This window comes from Dreissena polymorpha, chromosome 16 (genome assembly GCF_020536995.1).
Source record: "Dreissena polymorpha isolate Duluth1 chromosome 16, UMN_Dpol_1.0, whole genome shotgun sequence".
Classification (NCBI taxonomy): domain Eukaryota; kingdom Metazoa; phylum Mollusca; class Bivalvia; order Myida; family Dreissenidae; genus Dreissena; species Dreissena polymorpha.
The window spans coordinates 12429238-12442399 of NC_068370.1; the positions used below are offsets into that span (position 1 = coordinate 12429238).

General features: G+C 37.6%; 1 protein-coding gene across 1 annotated transcript in view; it reads right to left on the minus strand.

Annotated features, from left to right (window-relative positions):
• LOC127861516 (uncharacterized) overlaps positions 1-13162 on the minus strand; it is a 31629-nt gene that overhangs the window by 9862 nt on the left and 8605 nt on the right. The window contains exons 9-14 of the mRNA XM_052400074.1: positions 12723-12861; positions 12127-12222; positions 10897-11008; positions 9083-9147; positions 4040-4199; positions 1551-1690 (exon numbers count right to left, since the gene is read on the minus strand). Of these exons, the coding sequence (XP_052256034.1) occupies positions 1551-1690; positions 4040-4199; positions 9083-9147; positions 10897-11008; positions 12127-12222; positions 12723-12861 (712 nt within the window). The remainder of the gene's footprint in view (positions 1-1550; positions 1691-4039; positions 4200-9082; positions 9148-10896; positions 11009-12126; positions 12223-12722; positions 12862-13162) is intronic.

A 13162-nucleotide genomic window follows, 5' to 3' on the forward strand; every position in this document is an offset into this window, starting at 1 on the left:
ATTACATTATCTTCCAAAAAAGCGAAAAAAAAAAATAATAATAAAAAAATCGGGGGGGGGGGGGGGTATAGTGTGAGGGTGTGGTGATAATTTGTGAGATGATCTTAAAAAAAAAAAAAAAAAAAAAAAAAAAGTCAAAAAAAAAAGTTGGGGGGGGGGGGTGGGGGGGGGTGGGGGGGGGGTATAGTGTGAGGGTGTGGTGGTCATTTGTGAGATGATCTTATAAAAAAAAAAAAAAAAAAAAAAAAAAATTAGGGGGGGGGGGAGGGGGGGGAGGGGGGGGAGGGCACGGGGGATGGTTTGGGTGAAGTCTATTGTGGTATGTCAGGTAAGAGTAGTTTCATCAAAGTATCAATCAAATCTAATCATAAATAAAGAAGTTATGGCAATTTTAGCAAAATTTAATAATTTGACCTTGAGAGTCAAGGTCATTCAAAGGTCAAAGTAAAATTCAAGTTGCCAGGTACAGTAACCTCATGATAGCATGTAAGTATTTGAAGTTTGAAAGCAATAGCCTTGATACTTCGAGTGGATCGAAACACAAAATTTAACCATATATTAAAAGTTACTAAGTCAAAAAAGGGCCATAATTCCGTAACAATGACAACCAGAGTTATGCAACTTGTCCTTTTACTGTACCCTTATGATAGTTTGTGAGTGTTCCAAGTATGAAAGCAATATCTATGATACTTTAGGGGTAAAGTGACCAAAACATAAATCTTAACCAAATTTTCAATTTTCTAAGTATAAAGGGCCCATAATTCCGTCCAAATGCCAGTCAGAGTTACATAACTTTGCCTGCACCGTCCCCTTATGATAGTTCATAAATCTTGCAAGTATGAAAGCAATAGCTTTGATACTGTAGGAATAAAGTGGACCTAAACACAAAACTTAATCAAATTTTCAATTTTCCAAGTATAAAAAGGGCACATAATTCTGTCAAAATGCCAGTCAGAGTTACATTACTTTGCCTGCACAGTCCCCTTATGATAGTTAGTAAGTGTTGCAAGTATGAAAGCAATAGCTTTGATGCTTAAGGAATAAAATGGACCTAAACACAAAACTTAACCAAAATTGTCAATTTTCTAAGTATAAAAAGGGCACATAATTCTGTCAAAATGCATGCCAGAGTTATCTAACTTTGCCTGCCCAGTCCCCTCATGATAGTAAGTAAGTGTACCAAGTTTGAATGCAATAGCATTGATACTTACTGAGAAAAGTGGAACTAAACGCAAAACTTAACCAAAATTTTCAATTTTTTAAGTATAAAAAGGGCACATAATTCTGTCAAAATGCACGCCAGAGTTATCTAACTTTGCCTGCCCAGTCCCCTCATGATAGTAAGTAAGTGTACCAAGTTTGAATGCAATAGCATTGATACTTTCTGAGAAAAGTGGACCTAAACGCAAAACTTAACCGGACGCCGACGCCAACGCCAACGCCAACGCCAACGCCGACGCCGACGCCAAGGTGATGACAATAGCTCATAATTTTTTTTCAAAAAATAGATGAGCTAAAAACTATCTCTGGGAAATCAAACCACCACTAACCAGCAGATTTGGCCTATGCTTATACAGTAGCTGACACATAGATTCAAACAAGGGGACTGCACTCCCAGCACTGGTTTCCATAGCGATGACCCTCTGCCATTTTTGTTGTTCAGATGTGCTAAAATCTGTACTTAATTCATCTATAAATAAAACATGGGACAAATTTGTCACAAAACCAGGTTTTCATTGTGAAAAAAAATCTGATAAAGGGAGACAACTCAAACTGAACTTTTTAAATGAACAAACAAAATTAACCCCCTTTGTAAGTTTGTTTTAAAATAAATCTATTTTTAGTCGTGGCGACCTTGACATTGGAGATATTGACGTGATTCTTTCGTGCGACACACCGTCCCATGATGGTGAACAAATGTGCCAAATGATTTTAAAATCTCATAATGAATGACATAGTTATAGCCCAGACAAGCTCATTTATGGCTATTTTTTACCTTTGAACTCAAAGTGTGACCTTGACCTTGGAGATATTGACGTAATTTTTTCGCGCGACACACCGTCTAATGATGGTTAACAAATGTGCCAAATGATTTTAAAATCTCACAATGAACGACAAAGTTATGGCCCGGACAAGCTTGTTCCGCCCGCCCGCCAGCCCGCCAGCCAGCCCGCCAGCCAGCCAACCCGCATTCGCCAATCTAATAACCAGTTTTTTCCTTCGGAAAACCTGGTTAACAATGTGCGTACCATTAACAATTTCATAGTTTTCGCTTCTAAAACTTAATATTTTTGAAAAGCATCTTTAAAATTAATAAAAGTGGTAAATACATGTATCAAATCAGAACCAGCTTACAGTGTTGTTATGCAACTGGTGTCAAAATATAATAGTTGTAACGTGATAATACAAATCACTATGACAATGGCAAGATCAGAGCTGCTAGTCCATTATGTATTCCTTGGTATATGTTTAACTGCTACAAGATGTGATACTTAGAAGTTCTGATTATAAGCACAGTGCACTACAAGAACACATTTAGCAGTCCAAAAAATGTGGCTTTATAAAAAAAATTAACATGATGAACCAAGAACAATGCTGGTTAATATATTTGTAAAGTTTCATCCCTGAAGCAGCAATAATTTATTCAATGTAACACAAAATAATAGTAAACAAGGGACAAAATTGTCACAAAACCAGGTTTTCAAGTTTAATAATAACTCTGATAAAGGGATTCAAAATGTGCATTGTTACCCCCCTTGTTTCAATTTTTATTTTTCTCGTCGTATGGCCCGGACAAGCCTGTTCTGCCCGCCTGCCAGCCCGCCCGCCGACATTCGCCTATCTAATAACCAGCTTTTTCCTTCAGAAAACCTGGTTAAAAATTAAATTTCTAGCTATAAAAAGAGGCCATTACTCTGGTTATGTTGAAAACATCCGTACCAAAATATGGAGTAACAAAAGTTCAGATGCTGGTTGATATGTTTATATAGTTTCATCAGTCTAGCAGCAATTATTTTTATGTCAAACAAAACAAACAATGCAACAAAGACAAAAACAGTAGGATGGACAAGGGAAAATCTGTATTTTTGCAAACAGTTCAACACTCCATTGATACATACAACGTGATACATACAACGTGGCCTTGTACTGAACATTACTATTAAATTTCAATGGAATGAAACAAAAGGTTTACAGAAAAAAATTACACCAGTCTTTCAATCCAGATGGACAAGACAAATTTTTTCCACAAATATAATATGTCTTCTCATCTGCTATATGAGGGTGAGGCTCGAGTATTGGCCCCACATAATCATTCAACCCCCTATGATTTGCATAGACAATTGCAAGTCGGTGGCCCCACCTTTCATGAATTCTGTTATATTTATGTAGTTCTGCTGGTATTGAAATGTATTGACAACAAGCCTTCAACTGTATTGACAACAAGCTTTGTCACAGACGTGACAAATACCCCCACATGCCGCATTGACACAGAATATTGTGCATGTTGTCTTCACAAAAAACAGCGGACACCATACTCAATGTTTAAAACGCACTAAGTCACCCCTTGACCTAGTTTTTGACCTGGCATGGCCAATCTTTGAACTTGGCCTAGACATCATCTAGATACAACTTCTGACCAAGTTTGGTGAAGCTCGGATGAAAACTACTTGAATTAGAGAGCGGACACCATGCTCAATGTTTAAAACGCACTAAGCGACCACGTAACCTAGTTTTTTTTTACCCAGCATGACCCATATTTGAACTTGACCTAGACATCATCGAGATACAACACCTGACCAAGTTTGGTGAAGATCGGATGAAAACGACTTGAATTAGAGAGCTGACACTTAATACGGACTGACTGACTGGCAGACAGACCGACAGACAGACAAGCTCATTACTATATACCCCCCTAAACTTTGTTTGTGGGGGTATAATAATAAAATAACCAACAGTAACAAGAAAATTTATCTCTGGAAATTATTTCTGGAGTTTTACATTTCATATTCCCAATAAATCAACTCATTCAATAATTTACCATTTGACATATGTAGATACTCCATCAAGGCATCCAGCACCTGTACAGGATAGTGCTCAGCCAGGGCCGTCAAGTGGGGTTGCCTAGCAACACCAGAGGGCGCCTCCAGCAGTTTCCCCACTTCCTCCTTCACAGAGAACAGCGGCATACTGGCGATCAACTGTTGGTATAATAAAATTCATGAGATGAAGCTGCAGTGAAATCTGCTAATTTTTTTATAAAACACTCTCTCATGCACCCACCCACACATGCACCCATGCAAGCACGCACACAAGGATATGAAAGGAGCACTTGCACTGGTGCAGTTAATATATTGAGCCCACTAGACCACACTTTCCACCTAGACTGGATTTTCATTTAGGTAAGATCTTTTAAAGAAAAAAACAAGATATGTTTGTGAAACACAATGTCCCCCTATATGACGTTTGACCTTGAAGGATGACCTTGACCTTGACCCTTCACCACTCAAAATGTGCAGCTCCTTGAAATGCACATGCATTTCAAATATAAAATTGCTAGCTTCAATATTGCAGAAGTGACATTACATGAGCAATTTTGACCCATATATTTGACCTTGAAGGATGACCTTGACCTTGACCTTTCACCACTCAAAATGTGCAGCTCAATGAGATACACATGCATGCCAAATATCAAGTTGCTATCTTCAATATTGCAAAAGTATTCATAAAATAAGCTATTTGGGCCACATATATTTGACCTCTGACCTTGAAGGATGACCTTGACCTTGACCTTTCACCACTCAAAATGTGCAGCTCCATGAGATACACATGCATGCCAAATATCAAGTTGTTATCTTCAATATTGCAAAAGTATTCATAAAATAAGCGATTTGGGCCAAATATATTTGACCTCTGACCTTGAAGGATGACCTTGACCTTGACCTTTCATCACTCAAAATGTGCAGCTTCATGAGATACACATGCATGCCAAATATGAAGTTGCTATCTTCAATATAGCAAAAGGTATTGCAAAATGTTAAAGTTGGCACAAACCAACCAACCAACAGACCAACAGACCAAGCAACAGACAGGGCAAAAACAATTTGTCCCCCACTACTATAGTGGGAGACATAAAAATCCATGAAAGCGGAGAGTGGTATCCCTGTCTACCCTTTGCATACTGCACAGGCTTATCTATTACACTTAACGCACATGTTTTAATCTTGGTTTTCCCAGACAGCCTGTTCTATTGTACATGGTGGATATGAGTTTGTTTGTGCCTCATTCTTGGAGTGGTCTCAAAATCATAGACAATAACACCCCATACTTGTTTTACCAGGTAATAGACTAGAAGTGGTGTGTGTCTTAATAAGCTTAAGTCTTGCCATGCAATCTACCTAAGGTGCTGACTGGGGATCCCAAAGAACTTAACTGTTTTACGAAGGTAGTGGTCAATAGGTTTCACAATAAAACCGTCCTCAAAAAAAATAATCATACAATCATTTAAATCTCAGCCTTGATATCATAACACAATTTAAAAAATGTTAATAGCAAGTTTCATCAGGAGCGGGTTTCAATTGTGATTTTTAAAGGGTTCAAATGGTTTTACTATCGCCATATATGGAAAACTGCCAGACCACATGGCAGCAATGTTTTTCAATGGACTGGAATTATATCTGAGTTGGAAAAGAAATTATAAGAACATGTTAAATAAATGTTGGACAATAAATGGGGCCTGAAAAGTGCTCAAGGGCTTTTTCTTCAATATGATTTGTGACTTAATTTATGACAACAAGTGACCCAATTTCGAAAATCAAACAAGATATTATTGGGACACATTTTCTAACTACCTAAGTTTCCTGACAACAAGAGCTGTCAGAGGACAGCGCGCTCGACTATTCGAGTGCTTGACAGTTTAACGTAAGCCATGATGGGAAAATTGTTCATATTCAATAATTTATTAGACGATCTTTCAAAAATAAAAAAAGGAAAAAAAAAAATATTTTTTTTTTGGGGGGGGGGGGGGGGGTAGGGGGGGGGTTGAGAGGGGGTATAATGTGGGATGTGGTCATTAATTAGACGATCTTTAAAAATAAAAAAACGGGGAAAAAAAAATTTGGTGGGGTAGGTGTTGTTTTGTCAAAGTATTAATAAAATCTGATCATAAATAAAGAAGTTATGGCAATTTAGGCAAAATATTCAATTACCTAAATATAAAAGGGGCCATAATTCTGTCAAGTTGTCTGCTCTTGTTTATAGGTTGGGGTCATGTTGGTAAACAAGTATGCAAAATATGAAAGCAATATGTCAAGCGACATAGGAAATATTTGGGGTAGTACGCAAACTTTAACATAGATTTATCAATAATATGCATATTCTAGGTATAAAAGGGGCAATAATTATGTCAAAATGCTTGATACAGTGGTCTGCTCTTGTTTATAGGTTGGGGTCATGTTGGTAAACAAGTATGCATGTTGGTTAACAAGTATGCAAAATATAAAAGCAATATGTCAAAGGACATAGAAAATATTAGGGGTAGTACGCAAACTTTAACATACATTTATCAATAATATGCATATTCTAAGTATAAAAGGGGCAATAATTCTGTCAAAATGCTTGATACAGTTGTCTGCTCTTGTTTATAGGTTTGGGGTCATGATGGTTAACAAGTATTAAAAATATGAAAGCAATATGTCAAGGGACATTAAAAATATTTGGGGTAGTACGCGAACTTTAACATTTGCACGCAAACGGCAATGGAAACGGATACGGGAACGGCAATGCCGAGGCCGGGGTGAGTAGGATAGCTCCACTATATATTTTTCATATATAACAGTCGAGCTAATAAAAATGACATCAAGAGTGTTCACAAACTTTTCTTTCATTTGACCGCTTGACCTAGTTTATGACCTCACATGATCCAATTTTAAACTCGGCTTAGGTATCATTGGGTAACAAGTTCTGAGCAAGTTTCATGAAGATTTGGCAAATTAGGGCTTATGAGCTGTAGCAGTTTATCTCACTTGACCTAGTGGCCTAGTTTTTATTCAACATTACCCGGTTTTAAACTCAACTGAATTAACTCAACTGAGATATCCTGGGAACACATGTTTGATCAAGTTTAGAGATGAATAGGCAATAAATACAGACTTCTAGAGTGTTCACAAGTCTTTCTATAATTTGACCTTGTGACAAAGATTTTGATCTGATGCAACAGAGATTCGAAACTCTATCATTTGGAAAAACGTTCTGAACAAGTTTCATAAAGATTCGGAAATAAATTTGACCCCTAAAGAGTTTTTTCAAGTGTCTAATATGGCCATATAAGGACAACCAAATTATTTAACGGACCCGACACACTTTCAAATGTGTGCGAGATATCATTATAACAAATGTTCTGAGCAAGTTTCAAGATGATTGAGCTCAAGATGTGACATATACAGTATTCACAAGGTTTCACTATAGCAATATATGGAAAACTGCCATGCACCTTAGCAGCCATGTTTTTTTAACTTACCTGAGCCATTTTCAAACTGTGCTGATATCATTGGGATAAATATTCTTTTAAGTTTCATGAAGGTTTGGCCAAAAATGTAACCTCTAGAGCATTCACAAGGTTTTACATGGATAAGGCAAACTGCCCAATCCCTGGCTGTACTGATTTTCAAAGGACCAGCATCCATTTTAACTTCTGCAGAGATATACTTAAGAAAAATGTTCTGAGCATATTCCATGATGATTGGGAACAAGAGCACCGCATAACGGGTGCCACGCTCGGCTGCGAAAGCTTGTCAGAATTTTTTTTTTTTTTTTTTTAGAGGAGAGTGTCCTTGACCTTTGACCTAGTGACCCAAATATGGATGTGGCGTGTAGAACTCATCAAGGTGCATCTACATATGAAGTTTCAAAGCTTTAGGTGGAAGCACTTTGATTTTAGAGCCTATGTTAAAGTTTTATTTTAGAGGTCACAGTGACCTTGACCTTTGACCTAGTGACCCAAAAATGGGTGTGGCGTGTAGAACTCATCAATGTGCATCTAAATATGAAGTTTCAAAGTTGTAGGTGGAAGCACTTTGACTTTAGAGCCTATGTTAAAGTTTAATATTAGAGGTCACAGTGACCTTGACCTTTGACCTAGTGACCCAAAAATGGGTGTGGCGTGTAGAACTCATCAAGGTGCATCTACATATGAAGTTTCAAAGTTGTAGGTGGAAGCACTTTGATTTTAGAGCCAATGTAAAGGTTTTAGCACGACGCCTACGGCGGACGGCTGACAGCGGACGACGAGCTGGCTATGACAATGCCTCGGGTTTTCTTCGAAAACAGCCGAACTAATAAAAATATGTTCACAAGCTTTTTTCTATAAGTTGACCAAGTGACCTATGTTTTACTCTAACATGACCAAGTTTCTAATTCAGCCCAGATATCTTTGGAACAAATATTCTGGCCATGTTATATGAAAATTGGTCAATAAACGTGACCTCTAGAGGGTTCACAAGGTAAACATTGATGACGCACAGCTGATGAAAGACAAATGGTCATCACATTAGCTCACCTGGAGCACTGTGTTCTCAGGTGAGCTACAAAGAATACTCCTCCACAAATAAATGTATTATGAAGCAGTGTCTATGTTGGAAAAGGTTCATCATTTGTGTAATTGTATGTGTTAGACAATAAAAAATCCCACACGCAAAACTATATGTCATATGAGGACAGAGAATCAGAGGGTCCAACAAACATCTTTTAGGGCAAAAATGATTCATAGGGAATTTTGTTTCACACCCCTGCAAACTCAGTGCCTTTAAAATTAGAATTTTGATTGATAGACACTAGATGCTCCCTTCTTAAGTGAGCATAAAAACACAGACAAGCAAATAATGCATAAATTAGAATTCAACTGGCTGGACAAAGTGGCCATGTTATGCTCAACCCTTTCAAGGAGCATACAAAAACAGGCATACATATTTAGTAATCTGCCATACCTCGATATAACAACCACTCTTTAACAAGACTATTTTATAAAGATCGTCAAGTGGTTGTATAAGTAGGGTTTTACTGGTCTTGTTGTTTGTCTGATTTATACCTGTGGCTGGTCGAGGCTTTGCTGCAACATCTGTTCCATCTTCCAATATTCAGAGAGGAACGGTTCTACAAACATCCAGAAACACTGCATAGACCAATATCATGAGAAAATCTTTTTATCCCCACGCTTTTTGAAAAAAAGGTGGGGATATTGTGGTTATCTCCGCCGTCCGTCCGTCCGTCCGTCCGTCCGTCCGTCTGTCCGTCCGTCCGTCCGTCCTGGCCACTATCTCCTCCTACACTAAAAGCACTAGGACCTTGAAACTTACACACATGGTAGCTATGAGCATATGTGCGACCCTGCACTATTTGGAATTTTGATCTGACCCCTGGGTCAAAAGTTATAGCAGTTGGGGTGGGGCCGCGTCAGAAATTATCACTCATTTTTTTAGGTTATTTTACATTTACTTCTTTATTTCTACACCGATTCACTTCAAATTGATACTGGACCTCTCTTATGACAATACGGTCAATCTCAACCATGCATGGCCCCATTCCCAACCCTGGGGCGCCCCGCCCACATAGGCCACACCCACCAAAAATTTCCATTTACTATAATTTTTTCATTTCTACACGGATTCACTTCAAATTGATACTGAACTTTTGTTATGACATTAGGGTCAATCTCAACTATGCATGGCCCCAATCCCAACCCTGGGGCGCCCGCCCACATAGGCCACACCCACCAAAAAATTCCATTTACTATAATTTTTTCATTTCTACACCGATTCACTTCAAATTGATACTGAACCTCTCTTATGACAATACGGTCAATCTCAACTATGCATGGCCCCATTACCAACCCTGGGGCCCCGCCCACATAGACCACACCCGCCCAAAATTGCCTTTTACTATAATTTCTTCATTTCTACACCGATTCACTTCAAATTGATACTGAACTTCTCTTATGACAATACGGTCAATCTCAACTATGCATGGCACAATTACCAACCCTGGGGCGCCCTGCCCACATATGTCACACCCACCCAAAATTGCCTTTTACTATAACTTCTTCATTTCTACACCAATTCACTTCTAATTGATGATGAACTTCTCTTATGACAATACGGTCAATCTCAGCTATGCATGGCCCCATTACCAACCCTGGGGCACACCTAGGTCAAACATTCGGCGTGGGGATACGCGTCGGCCTCTGCCGCGCCATTTCTAGTCTTTTTTTTTTTTAATTAGACCGGATGAAATAGGGAATTTCCATCCACTTTGCGATATCCAAGTTAAAGATCACAAAATTCAGATGTTTTAAATGATAAAGTAGGCGTTACTAAATAGTGAACTTTATCCAACTGATTATTATTCAAATGCTTTAATCAGATATATAGAGGATATTTGTTGGATTCGGTGGAATATCCATTTTATTTCACAAGTGATCATAGAAAACAATATTTTCACGAGTGTCACGCGTGGAATAAAATCGATATTCCATCATTTATGCTTTTTTCACCTTTTATTTACATTGTAAAAGAGTTTACCTGGATAATAATGCTGCATTTATGACGTTATTTAGTCGAAAAAATGACGTCATTTCACAGTAAAACAGTGAAAAATATTGATATTTTTCACTGTTATTTTTCATTGTTTAAAACAGTGAAATATCAGTTTAATTTCACGGATATTTCTCTATAAACCACCGGAAAGCATAAAATGAAATAACGTTTCTTGGCTTTTAAACACATTTAAATCACATGCAGTTGACTAGACAACCGCTAATATATCATAACAGGTTACTGATTGTCAATATACTGATATTAATAGTATTCAATTTTATAAAAGATACATCTCGGACCAATGGCATACCAACAACAGCCTGCAGTTTGGTGGAAGGAGGAAGTTCCAGGCTCTCTAACCAAGCCTGCTTTAAATCATCGCGGGATATCTGACCTGGACAACCAATGGAGTACCTGAACATCTGAAAGTACAATGTTGTTTAAATCAAATATGCCCCCAGTTTCTGATGGTTTCCACAAAACACTTTACAAAACCAATGTGCATAATACTCTGATTGATCTTCATTTTGGTTTCTCTCAATGACTAAACCCATTTATGCCTAGTGGACTCTCCCATCCTTCTAAATTGGATCAATTTAATTCCAAAATTAGGGATGTCTAGTATATTTATTTCTATATATAGAAATTAGAATATTTCTTACATAAATTTCTTTAAGCAAACAGCGCAGGCTCTGATGAGACGCCGCATCATGTGGCATCTCGACTGGGTCTACGCTCGTTGCCATGGCCTTTTATTCTAGACGCTAGGCATTAATGGGTTAATAACTAAAGAAAATTAGCATAAAGGATGTAGCTTTATAAAATTAACTATTTAGATGCCTTTCAGCAAGATGCCAATTGAATTGTCACTAATTCTTGCCATTATTAAACAAGCTGAACCATGCACATGTTTGACCGATGGACTTAAGTGTGATCTTAGGGGTGACACGACTATTGCACATGTGGAACATTTCCGCTTAGTATGATTCCAATTCCAAGATGAACAATGAACATGCACTCTGAACAAGATGTTTAAGGGTCAAATTTGACCTTGACTTTCAGGTAAAGGTTTTAAACACAACACATCGTCTTCTCATGATAAACATTTTTAGAAAGTTATTTTTAGATTGCAAGATGAATGATATAGGAACAGTCTGGTTGTTTTTACTTTTGACCATTAAGTGTGACATTAACTGTTGCATTTGGAAGACAGTTGTTACACAGAACATGATGATGATGGTAATTTGTGGTTAGTTATTTTAAAAGTGCATGATAAAAGGTTATGTTGTGAACAAGGTGGGACACACACTCATGCACATACAGTCGACCATTGTGACTGCTATATCGTGCTTTCTGCCAGCAGGCTTGACAAAAATCATCTGGAAGACAAAATGACAATTGTCTTAACTCTGAATAAGTTAATTAATACTAGTATAACTTATTAATGTAAATATCAGTGAACAATTACCAGTTTTTTTTTAATTTGCACCAATGGTCCCAGCTAATGGCATACATAAATACTATAGGTCTGAGTACATACCCTATCAATATAAGAGAGCCTGAGTGCATCTGACTGGAACTGACCATGCTTTAACAAGGCACTCTCTATCATATCTGAGCTGTCTTCACAGCAAGTCTGGAAACACAGGTGGATCAAAAAGGAGAGTTAATATCAGATGAACATGTATATGTGCTGTGAAAAATATATATGTAACAAAAAAGACACATATCAGTAAAATGTTTAATGTCTGGAAAACATTTGGTTGGGATTATACATCTCAGGGTCTGTATTCAAAAACGCAGTCATGGACTTAAACTCCAGAAAAATTACTACAAGTTATCTTCGAATTGTTCAAGTGTACTAACTTGTATACATGTCATAGCTAATTTTAGCGTTATTTACCTTTTTTTTACTATTTACACAACCCATGACTGGCACTGCTTTTTTGTAGAACCATCTATGACATGTTCAGGTACCCAACAATATTTTTTTTATTCAGAAGTATTCGTCTTAGAAATTATAATACAGATTGGACTATCAATGATAAGAGATAACGGTTATCTCTTATCATTGATAGTCCAATCTGTATTATAATTTCTAAGACTTAGGGTAATGAATTCAAGCCATCATTTTACCAGCAAAGAATGCAGGTTCTGGTCACTGAGTATGAACGTCTGTACGGCTCCCAGCAGGGATATACTGCAGCCCAGGAACTGGGAACCAGATGGACATTCCACCCGGCAGACATACTCCCCCATGCTCAAACTGTGAAATCTGAAATAAATCAAAGCCTGCTTAATCATCTGTATATGCATTCAATAAAATTCAATCAAAATTAAATTATGGATGATGGACAGCGACCAGTTGGAAGGAGTTGAAAAGCATTTACAACATAATTGCACTATGTGTGCTTTGTACCCAAGCTGTGCTCGGTACACTTGATGTGTTTAGCACAGTAATTGTATTAAGTTCATTAGCTTAGCTTTGTACACCTTGTGTTCTAAGTACACTTATTGTTCGTGGTTAACAAAGTGTACTTGGACCATTTTATGCTTCGTAAACTGTGTTAAGCACA